Below are 21474 nucleotides of genomic sequence, written 5' to 3'. Positions count from 1 at the left end.
GTCCATGTTTAAAAGGTGACTCTAATGCTTTCCATGTAAAGAGAGACTTGAAAGGTAAACCTCTTTACTCTGTCTTATCGCAGATTAGGTATAGAATACCAATAGATGATTTTGGATCTAATACATCCTCTCTTTTTCTCAGTAGATCGGGACATCTTAGGGGATATAACAGAGAGTAGGAAAGCGAAGAACGAACAAAATGCCCGTGGTATACAGGTTTTCAAACCGAGTCATCAATTATTGGAACATGTTACCCGAAGTAGTGGTGTCCTGACCTTCCATTGAATCTTTCAAGAGAATACTAGACACTCACAGAAGCCTACTAGAAAAGGAATAACATAAACCTCAGGCCTTTTGCCATTACAACATAAATCTGAATCTGAAAAATACCCAGATGTCTGACGTCACCCTATTTGTTTAGGTTGTGGTGATAAGTTAGAAGGTGTATGCTCTTCGAAAGGATGTTGATCACTATCATCATCTACATCCTGATGACTAACATCCGGTTTCGATGCACTGCGTTTACGTTCATATATGCAAACACATCTCACGTAAAAATAATTTAGAGTCGGGTCATATTCGTTCTTTTTACATACTGATATGATATGATTAGTTTGCGTTTACAGTACAAAGAATTAATGATCACGGAAGTCCTGTTATCTTATGCACTAGTACAGAAGCTTCTTTCAGACAGGTCTCAGAATTATCCCAAGTGGCAAGTCGTCGCGATGACATAATACCTTTGATGATTCATCTCATACAATGAATCATTATGATGGCATCACTTTCATTGCTTGAAGGACGGAGGCGGAACTCAAGTCAAATTTAAAATTGTCTTGATTTGACCGTTTCTGAATAAGATTTACGAATTGTTGGGTTGCCTCACTATTTAGCGCGCTACTTAAAAGGACGGTAGTATTTTGCTTCGTCGAGTAAGTTCTATTGTTTTGACCGTTTATTACGTATCAAGACTACTGTTTACACTTTAATTGGATTTATTTCAGTTAAAGTATTCGATTAAAATACCTCTGTTTTTAAAGTAGTTTATCGTCGGTACTTTTGATTTTGTTTTCTATTGTATCTGCTGGTACTTTTGGTCCTAACACTTTACAGTTTTACACTTTATTTCGTCATAGGTCATTTTTGTCTCTGAGCATTATTATATGTAGTTCTTTCTTTAAAAAGACCTCTAGTTACTGGACAGTGCAATAAAATCAATTATCAACGTACGGGCTGTCAATATCCCGTCGACAACGGCATGTAGTGCAATTCGTGCAAATGCTAGTACCACAAAATTTGCACGAATTTAACGCCTGCGGCTCTTAGGTGGCCCAGTAAAAGCGGTTGCGTATGGCTTTGTCAGCAGTGCTGTTCGGATGCAAACAGCTTGCTAACCGAGGCCATCTCAATGGTAAATACTGTAAAAAAAAGTTTTGGCAAGCGTGGTCGGGACACGTCGGACAACAGCAAACTTAAACTGAGCTTTTGGAAAAGGTTCAGAGAATAGCAACTAAGCTGATTCCCAGAATAGCGAAGCTCCCGTATGATGCTAGACTGGTCAAGCTAAACCTATCTGTGTTGTCATATCGAAGAGCTAGAGGCGACTTAATCACAGTTTTCAAATTGCTTAGTGATAAATTTGCACTTGATATGCCCTCATTTTTCTTGTCCTCCAAAACAGAAAATTTACGAGAACACTCCAAAAAAGTTCGCAAACCCAGGACAAATTACTTATCAGCTGACTATCGACTTTCCCATCGAATCATCAACGAGTGGGATTCATTACCTCAGCACGTGGTTGAGGCTCGATCCGTCGACTCCTTGAAAAGAAAGTTGGATCAACTGAGAGACCATCATTGTCAAAACTAACACAGGCCATCAAACCTCCTGTCCTTTCCAAACTGAAGCTGAAAGGCGGTCTGACCTGCAAGTGCTCAGCAACCTCCATCAATGGACGATTCCATCGAATCGTTTCCTAGCTTTCTTGGCCAGTTGACTATCGAATCCCAGTTTTGATCTCAAGATTCCATAAATCTGAGGCTTGTGTTTCATCTTGATTTCCTTAATAAATATAAATGCATGGTGTGGACCTTTTAGGTCGTTGACTCACCTTATGTTCTCTTTTTCAGCCCTCCTCACTCTGCACTTCATGCTCTCCTAGTACATGAAGTACCTTCTGGCTAGACGAGAACCACTACAACCTAAACCCTATGGCTTTATCGTTTGATGACAAACTTCTTGGCGAAAAGGTCCACAATTATTGTAGCAGCAGTGAAGGCGAAGAGGACAGTGGAGAGAGTGGGAGGGTAAGTAACCCTTCTACTATTGTTCCGGAAAGCTTGAAACCCCCCCGTCTTGGTTCTCCACAGGTTAAAAATATTCTGATATGTAATGTAGTTTTAGACTGGGCCAAAGGGTGTAGTTGCTGATTATAAACGTTTTAAGAAACTGGAGAGTAGACGAAACGCTGAAAAAGAACGAAAAGTTGTCGAATATGCCAAACAGCATTCCCTTAGTTGCAGACCTTATGTATGTGACTAAAACATCGTTTTCTTATTTTTAAGAGTGAAGATGTAAAGGAAGATGAACATACCCATTCGACCTTAAACGCTTCAGATGATAGCGACGATGAATTTTTGACTCAATATCGACAGAACAGAATAAATGAACTAAGAAAAGCCAATGAAAGTCTGTAAGCCTCACCATATAACAAACATGTAACTTTCAAGACCAACTTTCAACAAGATCTACGATCTAGTAGCGGATACATTTATTGAGGAGATAGATAACACAAACAAGGACACGACTGTTATTGTTTTTATATATGAAAATGTAAGTAACGTTTCGTGTACGTTTTAAATCCAAAGGGCAATAAATCGTGTGCAAAAGTCAACACTTGTCTCGAAAAAATATTTCAGAGTTATCCTCACGTGAAGTTTTGTAGAATCCGAGCTTCTGAGGCTCATCTCAGTCACCGATTCGTAAGTTTTGTTTGTAGAGTTCATTTCTTTCATACCTTCTTATTACTGTGCACGTAATATATTTTGTATCTTTTTAGTTTTCTACATATGGTTTTATTTACATACACTTCGTTTTGCAAAGTGACTTGTTCGTTTTCTGGGTTTTTTTTTTCTTGCGGATTACATGGCTATCTAACCAGTCTTTTAACTAAAACGTTTGGTCGTTAGTTTTGGAACACCGAAAGTCTTTTTATCCTTGAAAATGAAAGCCCTCTTATCATGAGACCAAATAGTGAAGTAGTCATAGATCCATGAATAGATAATAGGGTAATATTCCAGTTGTACATGACGATGTATAAAGCCATATACAGAGCTTTGTTATCACAAACAGCTGGATGTTTGTAGATTAATGCCTTCGGTGGAGTTTTGTTCTCTGAGTTGGACTTCAAGTAGGAGCTTGTGCTGATGGTTTCGTCTAGAAGAACTATGAAAGCTCCACGACCACACCATTCAACGCAGAGAATGAAACTTCACCTGAGCTACAAATCTCCACCAGACTAATGTTTTTACGACTGTAGTGTCGTTGATTTGCCGAATGAACCGTGCATCCAACATGTTGCCTCAAGGTCAGACGGGTCCTGTGTTACGTAGCCATATAGTAAGTGGGAAATGCTAATGTGGACAGCCTGTTTCTAAGTCTGGACCGCTTATCCATACATACGGGTGATTTCTGTGGACACACTCGGTTTTTCAATGGTTTCTCAAGCATTTTGGTCTCTGTCGAATAGTGTCCTAGTCATGTATTTTATAATTGTGAATTAATCATACTCCTTTGCATGTTATTGCATAAAGCCCTCTTCATATTTGGAAGCTAGGTTTCTGCAGCATGGGAATCTATATAATTAACAGAACTTTTTGTCTTTAATTATGGCTACTAAACTATGCTGCCAAGTGTATCATACAAAAGTGGCGAGTGATCTTAATTTTCTCAAATAATATCCAGTTTGACAAAGAGAATCTCCCTGTTTGCCAAAAGTCCGATACATGTGTTAAAAGGCTAGAAGTTTTTTACTCGATGTATATTGTGAATTATGTTTTAGTCGTTACTGGTTATTATTCATATGTCGTATTTCTTAGTTTTTGACTTAATGGACGTTTCAGTAACCTGTTTAGTCCTTGTAATATGTGCATTCTTTAATAGTCTCGCTGTGGTGTTCCTGCTATTGTGGTCTACAAAAATGGAGAGCTGATAGGGAATCTACTTTCTATTACTAAGGATCTTGATCTGGAATTCTGTCCAAACGATCTGGAGAATTACTTAATTGAGTGAGTCATATAGTAGTCTTGTGTGTATTTTAATTGTACCTAATCAACCAATAAAGGGACAATAAATGCAAACAAAGGGGAAAATACTTTGGAAAATAGAGGGGAAACGCGCTTAAATGTCTGCTTTTTCACATGTCAAAGGGAAATGATGTGAATTTTCCCCTTCTTTTCGCTGTGTTTTCAATGTCGCTGAATTGTCTACTTTTCACCTAAATACACTCTGAATAATCTACTGTCGTTTAGATTTTTAACACACCTTTTGCCTAACCCCAAATGTCTCCTATGTTCGCCTTTATTTCCATAACAAACTACACGACAACTGCGATCGACGTTAAAAATGGTACATGTTTAAAGAAATTTATTGAAAAGAAAACAACGTCATATTGTACAACATTATGAATGGTTGACAGATGCTAGAGCATCGGTCGTTATGTCTTTTAATTGTAGTTGCCAAGTCTTATTGTAATTTGGAAATATCTACAAAAAAAGAACAGGTTATGGTTTATTAATTAGACACGTGTATCTAATTACAAGTGCGTTCAAAATCGGACAGGCTTTGTCAACACTCACTCAAGGAGTTTCACATGCAAGTTAGAAAATTAGGGCATGTTTAAAAAATGTTTATTGAAAACGAAGTTGAACATGAAAAATATTCCACTGTTAATACCTTTTTGAAACACCTGTTGGACTATCGAGAAGCAAAGTAATCTTGTGAATTCTGAAATGAACACAAAAAATTTCAACGATATCTAATTGCTATTGTTTTTTTAAGTAACTGTCTACGTGAAGCTTTACTTACAGTTCTGTTCGTTAATACTGAACATCGCACCTACAGAACAACGGTGAATAGTTGCCTTTAAATACTTACCTACGTCTTCTCGTTTTCTCTTACGCTTTTGTATTTTGTCTCTAATATCGTGAAAGTACCCTTGCGTAGCGATGTCATACAGTATTGCAAGGTCTTTTTCGTTAACAGATGAGGACAGGAACCGATTTGTTAATGCGCCTGAAGATTAAAATATCTCTTACTTCGTATGCAGCCGTAAAACCTGCACTTCTAAAGTGCCAAGTATTGTGAAATGACTGGCAACCCAGGTGTCATGACGTATGATAAAATATAGCGCATAGACGTTTTAGAGTTATCATCCATTAACCGCGTCAGCATGGCCATCTGCAATACGAACGAATGATCCTATTAACTTTGTTGACTTACAAATTTGTCCCCTATGTCTTCTTGCTGAAGACATGCGTCCAACATTCCCAGTTCCTCTTCAGATGACAAAGGGAACTGTTGATTTGATATTCCGCAATCGAATGGCTGCGGATGTTCACGCCCACCAGACTTCGGCAGTAGCTGCCCAATGTTGGCACTCAAGTCTGAAACAGCCGACGACATGTTCTTCAGTACAGCATACAGTCTATCAAATCTTAAAAACTTAACTCAGTTGGACGCGTGACCTACTCGACCGTTAACTCACTACCCACACGCCTAGATTCGGACGTTGAGGGCGACGTATTTAATTATGTCGAACTAGTTAATTAACATCTTCAAAGTAAACACGCCTACTTGACAGTTGGTGGGACAACGGTGTCCAGCAACCGAACTTTAGGATATTGAACGTGGGTGTTTCCAGCCTGCATCTCTGCCACATCCATGTCAACGGAATTGTGAAGAAACCCTTCCTTCCGTTTCAATGCACCTCTACAAAATGTTAGTAAGATTACTGTACTGACCTCTTCGGCTCCTCATTGTTTAGTAGCAGGGTGCTTTCGTCCGTAGAACTGTTGATACGGTAAACATCTGAAGACTATCTATGGGAAATGATCGTCTGTGTGTTCTTAACTTACCGCATTCGTGAATGACCTTACACTTCAGGACTGATCAATTGTCATCTGGTCGGTCACTGTTTTGCAGGTGCATATCAACAAGGTCCGTTTGATAGAGACAAAGTTCTTTCCCCACAATTCACTGTTTAGCTGCAATCATAAGCTGCCTCTTGCTTGGTGCGTCTACAGTAACGTATTGTTTGTTGGGCGGCTAAATAGGATATAAGAGGTAAGGAAATGGTTTATGATAATACCATCAGCAAGAGTGAAACAATGCATTCACGTAAAGGCATGTAGCAATGGAACAATCATTGATTAATCAACACAATTAAGGGCAATACATTTACAGTCAATATCCTTAATAGAAACCCGTGTGCGCTCATGACTGACTACCGAGCACATAAATATTCCTGTCACTAGAATGGAATGGTTCTTCGAAGTAATTGCATGGGTCTGTGAATGACTTAAGTTTCATTAATCCATTCTCCTATGCATAAGTTTTCCGTGTACTAGTACCACATCCGGCTTAAATAAAGTTATTTTGGTATTCTTAAGAATAATTACTTGTTTCTGTGAGTCTACCTTATCGGTTATTTGTGTACCACCTGTCCAAATACTAGCTTGAAGCCTATCACAGAAAAATATTTTCTCCACATAACGCTGAAATGCTTTTTTGGCTACAGCATACCCGCTATGCACTGATTTATTAAGTTGCCTTATATTAGACTCGAATGGGAATTCTGAAAAACAATCTAAAGGTCCATGTGCACGAACATCGTTGGGAAGGTGCTGCGACAAAAAATGCACAATGTAAACTAAGTTTTCAGGCCCATAACACTATATTTCTTAAGAAAGTTTAGTAAATCCATGTAATCTTAGGTGTTTTAACAAATAAATCAATAAAGCTAAACGCCTGAAATTAAGGCACAAGGTTTGCGGTCAACTTTGTTGAAGAATTACGGGGCCTAAATATAGAAGAGACAGTCAACACTCCGTAGCTTTCCATACTGAGATGAAGTCTAATGTGCGGCATTTACGCTGAAAGTAGGAGGGAGTTTTTGCCACGCAACTAGATATTAACTTATTTTATCCCTAATTACATATATGTTCATGTTTCTTAGTCGTTGGTATGAAAATTCTATCCATAGATTGTTTTCTTCGTCACACCTAAGTATTAGTGATAATGAACATAAAAACATAAAGCACGCCACTCATGTGCATCTCGTAAGTTATTTGTGATGACCACCAAATATGTCGGAACACTTTAGTTAAACAAACAACAAAGTTCGGATATATACATCTAAGGAAAAGCCGTGTGTCTGCATTTTCTCACATGCGTTAATGATAGTTGTCCTCGTTTGTTATTAAACAGTACATTATTTTGTAGAGATTTATGAAAATGTTAGTACAGAAAGAGGCATATTCAAACACGGTATATTACGTATATTTGTCTATAAATTTTCCCCAAATATACAATGTAAGGGGGCGAAATCGACATTTCCCCTTTATTCGTGCTTTCGTCCGCTTTATTTCCCCTTTATTGGTTGCTTGGGTAATTAATAGTGACACGCCGAATTTAAAGAAAACCCTTTTTTCATTGTCCAAGTTGTTGCGTACAGGCGTTGACTTTCTGCAACTACTAAAATTATCAAAATTGTAACGTGTACGTTTTCACATTGTGTATGTTGAGGATCTATAGACCATAGCTATCTGTCAATATGCAGAGCTCGATTTTAATGAATACAACATACCTGTATTGGAGATTTCGCATTATATATATTTTTAAGAGTTTAAATATTTTATCATTTTATAGTTTTCGAGAGATGATATGCCAACCGTCTGTATAATTCCAAATAAATGTTGAAGTATCATGTTTTGTATTTTAAGTTGTCAGTTTAACCGTATCAACCTACTTTTTTGTTAATATTACCGAAAAAAAACCGTTTGAAGGATTTGCTAGGGTAAGCTATTAAAATTCATGTTTACTTTTAATCACTCGGAAAATATGAAGACGAATAAAGTACAGTAAGGACTCATGGATATAGGAATATCTTTTCAAACAACGTTCATCGCACTATAATTTCAGTACTTTAACATTCATATGTATCTTATCTCTTCAATCCAAAACCTTTGTAGGTATGGATTTCTACCTGATAAAACAGTCGTTCAGTCTACTGCAGCAATGGATTCGTGTTCTCGTCTTTGTAAAAAAAATTAAACCCTTCATTTTATGTGTGCATTGAATATAAATTCAAAATTGTTTTGACTCAGTTATTTACATCTTTCCTTATAAGTAAATAACTTCCTTCTTTGTGACCTCCTTATGCAATTAATGTTTTTATGTTATTTAAAAAAAATTAAACCTTGTGATGATTGTTTTATCTAAAAATCGGTAGTTTTCCTAAGAATTGTTTCTTTTTACCATCTTAGAATATGTTGCTTATGAGAGTAGAAATATTAAGATATAAGGGTTTTCATCTTATCTTTGATTAATTTCACTGAATTAACAGTATTAATTTCAGTTCTGTTTCGCTAGCACAATATACACTAGTATTGATCATCTTGAATTTGCAGTTGAATTCATAAATATGAACTTGAGACATTCGACAAACTGTAACAAGTTCATTTCGAACAACCGATTTTGATGTGCAACTGTACCTAGTTTGAGTTAGTACTGTTTTTAAAGACTCATAAAAAGGACACAATGAAACTCCGACAATTTATCAAAACAACCATATTGCAGCAGATGCATAGAAATTCACGGAAATCATCAATCTTAGTATATCAAACAAATGTCATGGTGTTAGTTTTTACATCATACTGCATTTTCATTACATTAATCATATATGCCTACTTCATGTCAACCACCTAAAATGTCAATTAGATCACTTACCAATAATAACCTATTAGTCTAAATTCGTTTACCAAATAGGCAACAGCTCTAATTTACCTCATTAAAATTGATTTGTGCAACCCATTTAACGTGTACAGATTTATACGTGGGGTTCGAAGCCACACTTTAGGGATAATGGCTAGTGATGCAACCTGCTTCTCTAGACAGAAGTGAAACGATGTTTGAACCTATGATCCGGTGGTTGAAGGCCAGTTACTGTAATCACTAAGTCGTTACTACTTAAATTTTAAGATGGTCAGAAGTTGTGTACTACACTAGCCAGTTATCAAACTACTTAAACCGAGGCAACCTTGACAATTTACAATGCCGTACTACAGAAATCCTTGTTTCACAGAAACACACAAAAACCAACATGCTAATTGACACTTGCATAATTATTTTGTATATCCCAATAACTACAATTATTGAGAAATGGTGTTCCTGGGAGATATGATCTTGTAAAAAATTGCATAAGTTACCCAATTAATAGCTCTTTGATCTGAAGACTTTTTTGTTGTCGTGATACACCAAACTCTAGACATATAGTTATTGATATAAACTGTAGTTTGTACAGGTTGAGCTAAATAACAGAGAGGGGGAGGTATTAGTTATTATTATTAGTGGCTTCATTCAATATTATTTTTGGTACAGTCAAGAATTTTCAGCACAAAGTATTCCAACAAGATCTTTTTACAAAACGAAAACCGATGACTGAATACATATACATAAACTAGGTAAACAAGCTAATTCGAATTACTGATGACTCCTACCACAACGTATTACTTGAACGCATAATCATATGTTATTTCTCATCTAACGGACTGAATAATAAAATTTCGGACGTTATAATAGCTATGCGTAAACTTTGTGATGCAATATTAGCATGTGTTCGTACAACATAGCACCATGAAATGAAAGTACTATACACAATTACAGTTAGATTGCTATCTATACATTAATTGTCCTCTAAGTAACAGATTTTTCTGTTTCTTAGTACTGATGTCTCCGGTTTTTATTAAGATCTGAATGTTATCTTTAATGAAGCTTTACATAAAAAGTACACTGTAGTGTTAACAAAATGGACCCGTACAACCGTGTTGTATTCTTAACTAGCCCAGTTAAATGAATTGATAGCATTTCATTAACGAGATGACTAGAGCAGTAAAGTATGTACTATCAGACCACGACACACTACAAGCAGGAAATTGTAGTTCACACACAATCAAGCCATTAATAGCTGAGGATGGAACACAAGGTGGGTTAGCGATAATTAAGGGATATTAAGACGTATAACAATAATTAATGAGTTTGGTTAAAGCTTACAACGAGAAATGTAGAAAAACAATTCGAATGTTTAATAATTATGCAATAAAAGTATGCGAAACAATAATAGTTCATAAAATATTTCTCAGTTACAACTTCCTAATATTCTCTCCGTTATGTTAGTAAACATCCTACGGTTTATGATAATGCTCTGTGAACTAAACCCATTAAAGATAGTAAGACATGTCATGCCTATCTAAGCTTATAATCTTGTCTATAAGTTGAGGAAATACCCACCTGTAGCTCTTCTAGAGTTACTGCCGGTTCCAAGCCCGGGCAAAGGAGGAGGGTTGGGCATGGGGCTAGCGACCCCATCCCATAGGAAACTAACTCGCTAACCAGAAAAAATGATTCAAACCGTTTGAACTCTGCCCTGGGAATTGAAGGAAGAATTATGACGCTTCATGATGAAAGTCGAGATTTTTCGGAAATCACGAGGCCGATGCCCCTTCTAACAACCAGGGCAACACTCGTTATAAGTACATGAAACGTTCAAACAATGTGGGAGACCGAGAAGACCAGTCAAATAACAACGGAAATGAGGAGATACAAATTGGCAGTACTTGGAATCGGCGAAACCGATTGTACACAAGCTGGACAACAAAGGCTAGGTACAGGAGAGATGCTGCTGTACTCTGTTCACGAAGAGGAAAATGCTCCACACTCAGGAAGTTGCTTTGATGCTGTCCAGAGAAGCACGAAATGCACTTGTAGGATGGGAATCTCACGGATCTAGAATTATCAAAGCATCATTCAGAACAAAGAAGGAGGGAATCACAATGAATGTTATCCAATGCTATGCACCCATCAATGATAGAAACAACGACATTAAAGATCAGGTCTACTCGAGGCTGCAATCAATCGTAGCTAAGTGTTCAAGGAAGGACCTCACAATGCTGATGGGAGATCTAAACGCTAAAGTCGGAGTGGACAACACAGGATATATGTAACAACATGGACTAGGAGAGAGAAATGAAAATGGGGATGTGCATTCAAAAAATCGGTTATAAGTGGCACAATATTTCCACACAAAGCTACATGGATCTCGCCGGACCACACCACAGAGAACCAGAAAGATCATATTTGTATCAACAATAAATTCCGAAGTACAATGAAAGATGTGAGAACCAGGAGAATAGCTGACATGGCTTCAGATCACCACCTAGTGGTTGCTAAGATGAAAATGAAGCTAGAGAAGCACTGGATAACTAGACAAACAGCGTTACAAAGGTTTGATACAGCCTTCCTTCGAGATACTAACAAACTCAACGAATTCAAGATAACTCTCAACAACAGGATCTACTGAAAGAACAAGAAACTACGATAGAGAATGACTGGAAAGGGATCAAAGAAGCATTAAATTCAACATGTCAGGAGGTTCTGGGTCGCAAGAAGCATCAGCATAAGGAATGGATCTCTATGGGAACGCTGGACAAGATTGAAGAAAGGAAGAACAAGAAACCAGCAATTAACAATAGTCGAACACGAACAGAGAAAGTCAAGGCACAAGCAGACTACGCAGAGGCAAAGAAGGAAGTGAAGAAGAGCAAAGACGGCGGAAAAAGCTGCAGGAGAAAGGAATATGAAACAACTATATGATAGAATGAAGAAACTAGCAGGGAGATACACTAAACCGGAGAGACTAGTCAAGAACGAAGAAGGGAAGACCATCACAGAGATTCAAGAACAGAAGAAAAGATGGGCAGAATACTTTGAGGAACTGCTGAATAGGCCCGCCTCATTGAATCCACCGGACATCGAAGCAGCACAAACAGACCTTCCTATATCTGTCACTTCACTAACGATCGAAGAAGTCAAGATGGCCATCAGACAAATCAAGAGCAGGACCTGACAGTATAACAGCTGAAGTCAGACATTGAAGAAACTGCAAACTTGCTTCACCTTCTATTCAAGAAGACTTGGGAAGAGGAACAAGTGCCAACGGACTGGAAAGAAGGATACCTCATAAAAATACCAAAAAAGGAGATCTGAGCAAATGTAAGAATTACAGAGGCATCACACTTGTCAGTACCACGGAAAGTTTTCAACAGAGTACTGCTCAACCGGATGAAAGACACAGTAGACGCCCAACTCCGAGATCAACAGGCTGGATTGCGTAATGATCGGTCGTGCACAAACCAAATTGAGACACTACGGGTCATTGTTGAACAATCAGTTGAGTGAAATTCGTCACTATACATCAACTTCGTTGACTATGAGAAGTCGTTTGACAGTGCGGACCGGAGAACATTATGAGAACTTCGACACTATAGAGTTCCTGAGAAGATTGTCAACATTATCCGGAACTCATACGACAAACTACAGTGCAAAGTCGTGCATGGAGGACAGTTGACAGATGCATTTTCAGTAGGGACCGGAGTCAGACAAGGCTGTCTACTGTCCCCCTCCCTCTTTCTTCTGGTGATTGACTGGATTATGAAGAATTCGACATCTGAGAGTAAGCACGGAATACAATGGACATCTCAGAATCAATTAGACGATTTGGACTTCGCAGATGACCCAGCCCTCCTCTCTCATACACACGAACAAATACAGACAAAGACAACAAATGTAGCGGCAGCCTCTGCATCAATAGACCTCAACATACACAAAGGAAAAAGCAAGATTCTCAAATACAACACGGAGATCACTAACCCAGTCACATTTGATGGTGAAACTATGGAAGAGGTGGAAACATTCACGTACCTGGGAAGCATCATTGATAAACAAGGAGAATCGGATGCAGATGTAAAGGCGAGTATTAGCAAAGCAATAGCAGCATTTCTACAACTGAAGAATATATGGAACTCAAAACAATTATCAACTAACTTCAGAGTGAGAATCTTCAATACGAACGTCAAGACGGTCCTACTGTATGGAGCTGAAACATGGAGAACTACTACACCCATTGTCAAGAAGGTACAAGTATTTATAAATAGGTGTCTACCCAAAGTATTCAACATTCACTGGCCGGATACCATCAGTAACAGCGTTTTATGGGAGAGGACAAACCAGCTTCCAGCTGAAGGTGAGATTAGGAAAAGATGTTAGAAGTGGATAGGACGTACATTGAGGAAATCACCAATGTGCATCACGAGGCAATCCCTAAATTGGAATCCGGAAGGGAAGACGAAAAGAGGAAGGCCAAAGAGCATATTACGCCAGGAAATAGAAGCAGATATGAAAAGGATGAATGTTAATTGGAAAGAACTGGAAAGCATTGCCCAGGACAGGGTTGGATGGAGAATGCTTGTGGGCTGCCTATGCTCCTCACGAGGGGTAACCGGGCGTAAGTCAGTAATAAGTTGAGGAAAAACGTAGTCCAGTGTTGCATATTTGTTTACAAGAAAATCTGCTAGTGATTATTATTAATGGTTTTATTCAATATTATATTTTGGTACAACACAGAATTCAATAAGTTTCTTTTACATAAACAAAAAAGAAAAGATCTGAATTTGTACAACGTTTTAAATTAGAAACATGTTTAAGAATACAGGTTATTGACTTGGTTAACTCTAACAACCTGTTCGTCGCAGAGTACATTAGCTAGGTAAGGTATCATAGAACTTTTATACCTTTGCTTGCGTGCATGGATTTTAATGTATTTACATCTCGTTCTACCTGAAGATATACAAGGAGAAAAATATGAATGAAGGGGATGATTAGTATCTGATAAGATAACACCTATCAGGAGTTTGCAAGACTTTAGATGTCTATCCACAACCATATTAATAATGACCTCAAAAGATTCACCACATCACCTTCCTAACTACTTTCAGCACTCCGCAATTCAGCAAAGTCTTTTCTCAAAAGCTCGGAAAAGAATAATGGAGAATATTAAAGAGTGATATGTAGGAATCAACAAAAGCATGCAGCCTCTTCATATAGTAAATCAAACAGAAAACTTTCTTTGGTAACAGTAAAACACGAGAAGACTAAGAGAGATTAGAGGAAAGGGTAATACCAAAATAGTTGACCTTCGACACTGTTTACCAAAAAGTCTCCAATGGCACAAGCATTATAGGATCCCAAAAAGGTGTTTAGGTGCCGTTAATGTCTCTAAAGTTATCAGCTTGACATTTAGACGGATTAAGAATGAGACCATTAACAACAGACCACCGTTCAATACGAGACAAAAACTTAATCAGTTCTATGGGATGTAAAGAGGTAGAAATCAGCAGACAGACAGTGAGATCTTCCGCATATTTCACAAGTTTTTTCTGTGGAAGATTGCAGAATATAAGTGAAAGGACAGCTCTTTGTGGCAAACGTTCATTAGACAGTAGAGACATTAAACACTTTCCTCTAGACAGTGTACTATTCTCTTCCAGAGAGGTAGGAAAATAGCCAGTTATTTGTCCAGCTGTCTGTGTCGACGCTGATTAACTTGTTAAGTAAAAGTTGTCTTGGGATAGAATCAAAAGCAGAAGTATATTACAGAAAAGCGCATCGATCATACTTATTGTTATGTTTTTGACCTAGGCTGTAGCCAATTGTTATGACTTGACCAAGGTCGTCGCTGATTCGTTATGACCTTACGAATTTAACAAGGACGTAATTCGCGTAAGTTATCCACCAATAGAATACGACTTCTACGACCTTCACACTGTGACAATGACGTTCGATTAGTATGAGTAATCTAGCGTCCTTATTGGTCCTTATCCGCCCAACCCGTCCACTTGAGTCCAAAACACCAATATCAGCCTCGGCAATACGAATCGTTTATTTCAAGCATACTTTGTTTATATATCAGACAGACAGACCACACCATAAAATAGAAAATAATATTTGTACAAAACCAGGCCAAATGAGGCTGTAAGCGTGGGAGACAATAATCAATAAAACTGAGCATAACATAGGGACAGTAAATCATATAGTAATAATCAATAGGTCAAAATGAAGCTTAGATAATCTAGTTACCGAATAGTTATACAATAAGAATAATAGTCCAATAATAGGTCCTGCAAGTTACCCGTACTTATGTCTTCGCTACTACATAACACTTATTACCCATTTCTAAGCTGAACACTATATTGTGATGCAGAACAGCAACGGCATCTAAGGTGCTTCTTTTGCATTTGTAAGCAAACTGATACGGATCAATGCGCCCCATTATTGCAGGGAGTATCAATAATTTTTTCATTGTTTTGAGGAAAGGTGAGGTTATTGCTATGGGTCTAAATTTCTCATTCTTATCACCAGATACTTTCTTATGTACACGGATTATCTTTAACTTTCTCCAAATTTTCGGTATGAGATTAGTTGAGAAGGATTTGTTAAAGATACCAGTGAATGGATACTATGGAATGTCAGAACATTTTTCAAAAAGGAGGTTTGTGATACCATCAGATACACATAACGTTTTATAAAGGTTTCAAATTCGACAATTAACCACCGTTTTGATCTACCTTGAATATTATTCTTGAAGTATAAGTAGTGATTAGAAGTAATTCGGTTTATGCACAATAATAAGTAATTAAGTAGTATTTTGTTGATGCCTTCCGTAATTGTGGAACTGTGAAAAAGCCTTAATTACAACCATTGACAGAGCTTAAAGTCATTTGGGGCTACATGGATACTTCTCCACACCAAGTACAAAAACTTAAAATCACATAGAAACCCCCTAAATGTCCAGAGTGGGAAAACTATGACCGAAATCTCAAATATAAACCAATATATCACGACCAAAAGTGAAAAACCATGGTACTCGACACGAGACCTGGAGGTTTTAGGTGAAACTTTTCTGAGGAGTCTCACACTGGGACGAAACAGCTCCCTAGGGAACGCAGTTATTAGTGATTCTCCAGATTATATTGATGCATGGCGAAAACCATCTCCAGATTCATCAAGGGAAACATATTGCTATTTACTAGTGGGGTTCGGGCGCCGCATTGTGTGTGCGGGCGAACGACGAAAACAGGGTAGAAGATCATAAAACAATCTTTTGTTGTTATGTATGTATTTGTATATCTTGTTTCCTTCTTCATCTAGTGGACAAAGAAAAAGCGCTGAGTGATTAAAGAATGCTCATTACTAAAAAAAAAGCAGTTAATATATTTTGAATTCGGTAAATCAATAATAAATAGTAAGACAAAGAAAGTGACCCAAGAAAAAAAGTACAAAACAAGTTCATGGAAAATATATTACTAAATAAATCGATAAGTGGAAAAACTGTACACAAATGGGATTTTAATTTATGGTGGGTGATTGAGAAATAACTGTATTTACATCTAAAAAATGATTTCCTATCATGGATCTATCCATGTGTGATAGACAGACAAGTGCACTGACATGTACATTGTTATGAGATAATGATCGGTAGAAAAATAACAGGGAGACTTTTATTTCTGACTAAAATTATGAATACAATTAGTTTTTCTGCATTAAAAATTAAACGGCATCCACCCTCACATGGAAAACCCTTTTTTTGGTAGAAAAAATAGTCAGTGAAATCGTTGTCAAAAGGAGAAATACCTGTATAATTTTCAGTATTCCATAAATATATGGTAAATCATATTTTCGATATAGTTGATCAGTATTAAGCATTATGCATTGATCTTAGTTTCATTAATTCATTTGTCAAGGCCTCAATCTACAATAATAATAATTATAAAAATCTATTAAGATAAGTAATTTATGAAGATATGTTTGTTAGTTTGGTTTCATCATGGATTGGCACCAACTAGATAAACAATGAAAGCTAGGGGTGATTCCATAACTGTTTCTTCCAAGTAGTACGAACTCACATCCCGAGTCAACATCTAGTGTTCTACATTCTGAATTTTCGTTAATCTTCGATACAGCGTGACAATAATTTAAAGCTGTCCGTTCATGGAGGTTGTTAGACTTCAAGGGAGTTCATATCATCAACTGACTTCAGCTGGAGGTATATACACCAGCTTTTTGGCACACATACTCTATTAGTTTGAGCATTTTATTAACATCCTTACTAGGTGGGTACGGAATGTGTATCTACTTAAATGGTATGTAAAAATGTCAAACGCACTGAATGTATACTACTGAAAAGAATAATCAAAATTCAGCTATTGGGTTAGAAGTTTGTAATTCGACTCTGCTTAATTCAGCTTGGATCGAAAATTTATGGGTTAAAACCAAATGGGTCAATCTGCACTTGGTTACTAACAAATGGTTCACTTTTGCATTTTCATGAATAGTCTCATAGGGCAGGGGTTCTGGAATTACAACTGAATTAAGTTGCAGGTCGAAATTGATTTCGATTTAAGCATCTGAATGATAACTGTGACCCCTTAATTATGAACTGTGGCGGCTTAGAGTTTCATATATTACAAGATTTTAATTCGTAAGCTACTCAGAAATCTAGTTCTGCTTTCGAATTACCATAACATATTTGGGGGGCTGGCAGTAAAACTCATAAAATCAGGACCATTGTGCAATATCTGTCCTGACTGAAGATATTGGCATAAATGTATCTTAATATGTTTCATATACTGTTTAAAAAATGACAAAACTCATGTACGATGAATGACTAACATATTTGCCAAGTGGTGAAGCAAATTCAACCAACACACATTTGTGCCCCAAATGAAGGGTAAGTTGCTCTGAATAAGAAATTCGATGTGCGTATGTTAGTTCACTTGTATTTAAGGTATATTGCACATCGCGTCCTTTCCTTTACAACATCTAAAGATATCCGTCATCATGGTTTATCAAAGGACAAAGAAGGTGAGTTTCGACTAGTTTACACTTCTCTTCATTTCAATGATTTTGTCACATATCAATTTGAGACTTCAAATCGTCTTATTGACGGACAAGATTCTACGTTACTGTTTTTATTATCATATTCGTCGATCAAACTTTCTTTTCAGTCAATGATCTCAGCTCCATAGTGAACACTCTCATCAAAAGATCTACTTAGTTAAGTTTTATTTCTTACAAGATACAAGTTTCAGTCAAGTAAGTATATGCATTAATACAACGTATTAATAGTCATTGAGCATCATACAAATATAAGCATGGAACTGGATCTAAAAACAATAATTCATAAACTTAGAGTTAACTATACCTTATCTTTCAATATTTTATTCTCAAATGCATATCGATTGATTAGGATATTATGAAAATCACTGGGAGTGTTTACTGGAGAGTAAAAGGATAATAACTTTTTGTCAATACTCATTGTACGGTTACGATAATGATTCACACATTCCATATTATTAACTTGTTCCATATTCACCGTGCATTTGTCAAATGCAATTTGAAATACACCATATTCTGTTAGTTCAATAATCAATCCTTGTTGCAGAAATAACTATTTGAATATAATGTAAAACATCAATAGGAATTACTGATATTGAGATGAATTATTCTTATTTATCGGCTAAAATGTTGAAGACTTTTAATCAGTAGGCTTTTTCCATACAATTCTAACAGAGTTCATGGATTTAATAGGAAATTTTCATTGAAAGTAAAGCGATGTGGGTTGAAAAGCTACCAAGTTTCAGCCACTGAGAGGTAATATGCCTTTTTTGAGATTTGAATGATAACAAGGTTTGAACCTAAAAGTGACTACGGACGTGTGCGTATGTGTGTAGAGTGTTGAAAATCCTCAGATTAGGGCAAAAAATAACTGTAAGGCATTCTATGTCTTTCAGTTAATATCAGTTAGTAAAACGATATGTCACTAATAATTATTATCATTGTAATTGCCTAATTGAAATACTATATGTTTGGTTATGTGATACGAACAAATTGTCCATAGATAAGAAAGGAAAATTTTTCCCTTTTATTGACTTATATTATAGTGAACAGAACACGACTGGGGACAATCGAATGTATTTAACCAAAAATTACAGACTATCTCAGTAAATTCTGAAAACCATACAATGGACAGTTAATTTGTAAATTAACAACCGGTTGTCTCAATCTTCACTGTTTCTTCTCTAATTCCATTGTTCGTGCATTTTCCTACCGATTGCGCTTTATTTCAGTTCTTCCCTCATCGGACTTCTGCCAAAATACATTCTATGTCTGACCAACACCATATACTACTTATATGGATATAAATAGATCACACCACAATATTGTGTTTTTTTTTATAACTAATGCTTGGGTAACTGAATCTCCTTTGTTTATTAATTGTAACTTAATTCTTCTTTTTCACGAAATCATATAAAGAAGGATATATACGCGTCGACATGGGTGAAAAGATAGCAGTCAGCTATTAACAATTCATAACCGTTTAATCAACTGTGAAAAATCATTTCACTAATGTCATACGAATGAAAATGTCACAACTTATAAAAACAACTGACCCAACGAATCAATCATATAGATACAATTAATCGATCTACGTTAATCTACTGGCAAAAAAAGGTTAAGTAAAAAATCCTTTGCACAGAATATTGCAACATATTTCTCTTTATTAAAGTTGGATAGTGGTTAGCATTGGAATTTGAGACGCGCGTTTCGTCATATTTAGAACTCGTCAGATGGATGCACCTGGTTCATAGTGTCTATGTTATCATAACGGGTACAAGCAGATCCAGTTAATGAGTTCCAAATTGGACGAGTCATGGACTTTATGCCAATCATCGGAGTAATCCGCTCAAGATACCATAAGAGACTGGTTAATTCCAGTCCTTAACATCAATAATTGGAAGATAAAAGCCCTTTCAAATAATGAATAAAAGTATTTCTCTTTATTACATACACTTTAGTTGTGATGATGTAGAACAACGTAATAAAGAAATTACTACAACAGGGATTATCTGCCATGTATAAACATTTAACTCGGAGATTTTCTGATTCGTCTCCCTACTCTTAAAACCTAATAAACTATTTGTATGGGCATTTCTATTATATTTTACAATCATAAATTCCAATACGGCTGTATCTTGTTCCTCTAAAGATAGGTAAGCAAGGAAATATACTAATCACTGAAGTGTTGCCACTTATGATATTCAATACCGTAAATGTTTTTAAAATTTTCATAAAAGTGGTCAATAATGACTGGAAAATCTGTAAATGATACATTTAAAAAAATAATATTTACACACCTGTCTGAAGAGTTTTAATTGTTCTGGATTTTCATTGACATCTGATCCCAGTTTCAGTGATAAATTTCCTTGTTTTAACAATAAACGAATTGCACATCTTGAAGGTGAATTAATTGAGTCGTTATTATTATTATTATTATTATTATTATTATTATTATTATTATCCAAGCTAACTCCATGTATGTTACTACGCAGAGAAGAATTGAATAGATTTATGTCTTCATGGATGCCAATCTGATGCCATACGTGAATAAATAATTGTTGAATATTTGATGGAATAATGAGTCTCCAGTCTTTTAATAAAGTAGCATTTGCATATAACCATGGATAAATATAGCTAGTTGGAAGCTTTAGTTTTGTTACTTCAAGTGTTGGATCACCACCAAAACTTAGGAAAATCGACCATAAATAATCAGACTGTACGAATTCATCATGTTGTTTTGGGTCAGGTTCAGCACGAGATGAAGCGATGGAACAATGAAATGATTCTTCGGGTTTCATAAATAATTGGAGTGATTTAAATACAATCCAAAGACGTGTTTCTAAGTTCATAGCATCTAAATAACATTAAAAAAAGTATCTTATTTACCAAGAGCACATTTGTGTCCTTAACTTTAAGCCATATAATAGTTGTGAAGGTTAGTGATACAAACTGATTATAATAACTTAACGTCGATTAGACAGGATTCGAATTGTGTACCTCAACTACTGAGTCACTGATTCTTCTTTTTTATGGTATAGCTTACACATTTATAAAATGATCACTTGGAAGTAACTAAGGTTACAACAGATTAAGGATTTCTAAGTTTATAACCATTGATATTATGTACAACACCAAATTAAATTATCTCAATTTATATTTACTCTCTCTCACACACACACTTTGATCAAAGTCGTTGATGAACACTGAAAAGTAACCATACTGTTGTTGACAAATTTATCTGCGACTTGTAAAATAATGACTTTATAAAAAGAGGGAGCTCGATATGAATCGACTGTCGAATAAAAATAAGGGAGAAAGCACTGTTAGTGATTATCGTTTAAAAGTTGACGAATCAACGAATGCTACCAAGTAATTTGATGCAAAATATTGGTTTGTAGATTAGAA

The 21474-nt window shown here is 36.3% G+C and overlaps 2 protein-coding genes across 2 annotated transcripts in view; one reads left to right on the top strand and one right to left on the bottom strand.

Moving 5' to 3' along the window:
- Positions 1 to 833: 833 nt before the first annotated feature.
- Smp_036130 (phosducin-like protein (phlp)) lies at positions 834 to 8516 on the top strand. Its single transcript, XM_018796468.1, has 8 exons — positions 834 to 932; positions 2130 to 2369; positions 2404 to 2529; positions 2565 to 2692; positions 2730 to 2832; positions 2868 to 2981; positions 4162 to 4286; positions 8250 to 8516. Exons 2-8 carry the CDS (start codon positions 2211 to 2213, stop codon positions 8329 to 8331), a joined length of 837 nt encoding a protein of 278 aa, XP_018651607.1. The 5' UTR covers positions 834 to 932; positions 2130 to 2210; the 3' UTR covers positions 8332 to 8516.
- Positions 8517 to 16493: 7977 nt separating this feature from the next.
- The window catches only part of Smp_141600 (hypothetical protein), a gene marked incomplete at its 5' end in the record, with an annotated part of 47389 nt that continues 42408 nt past the window's right edge, over positions 16494 to 21474 (bottom strand). Inside the window, 3 exons of the mRNA XM_018796467.1 lie at positions 16494 to 16921; positions 18374 to 18619; positions 20613 to 20923. Of these exons, the coding sequence (XP_018651606.1) occupies positions 16868 to 16921; positions 18374 to 18619; positions 20613 to 20923 (611 nt within the window). The 3' untranslated portion in view covers positions 16494 to 16867. The remainder of the gene's footprint in view (positions 16922 to 18373; positions 18620 to 20612; positions 20924 to 21474) is intronic.

The sequence above is a fragment of the Schistosoma mansoni genome, chromosome 4, assembly GCF_000237925.1.
Source record: "Schistosoma mansoni strain Puerto Rico chromosome 4, complete genome".
In the NCBI taxonomy this organism is placed as follows: Eukaryota; Metazoa; Platyhelminthes; class Trematoda; order Strigeidida; family Schistosomatidae; genus Schistosoma; species Schistosoma mansoni.
The sequence above is the reverse complement of the archived record's forward strand: the minus strand, read 5'-3'. Positions and strand labels throughout refer to the sequence as shown.

Coding starts and splice junctions, on each gene's coding strand:
- Smp_036130 (XM_018796468.1), top strand. CDS start 2,211: ATGGCTTTATCGTTTGATGACAAACTTCTTGGCGAAAAGGTCCACAAT. Junction 2,370..2,403: donor CCCGTCTTGGTTCTCCACAG/GTTAAAAATATT, acceptor ATGTAGTTTTAG/ACTGGGCCAAAGGGTGTAGT. Junction 4,287..8,249: donor CTGGAGAATTACTTAATTGA/GTGAGTCATATA, acceptor AAACCTTTGTAG/GTATGGATTTCTACCTGATA.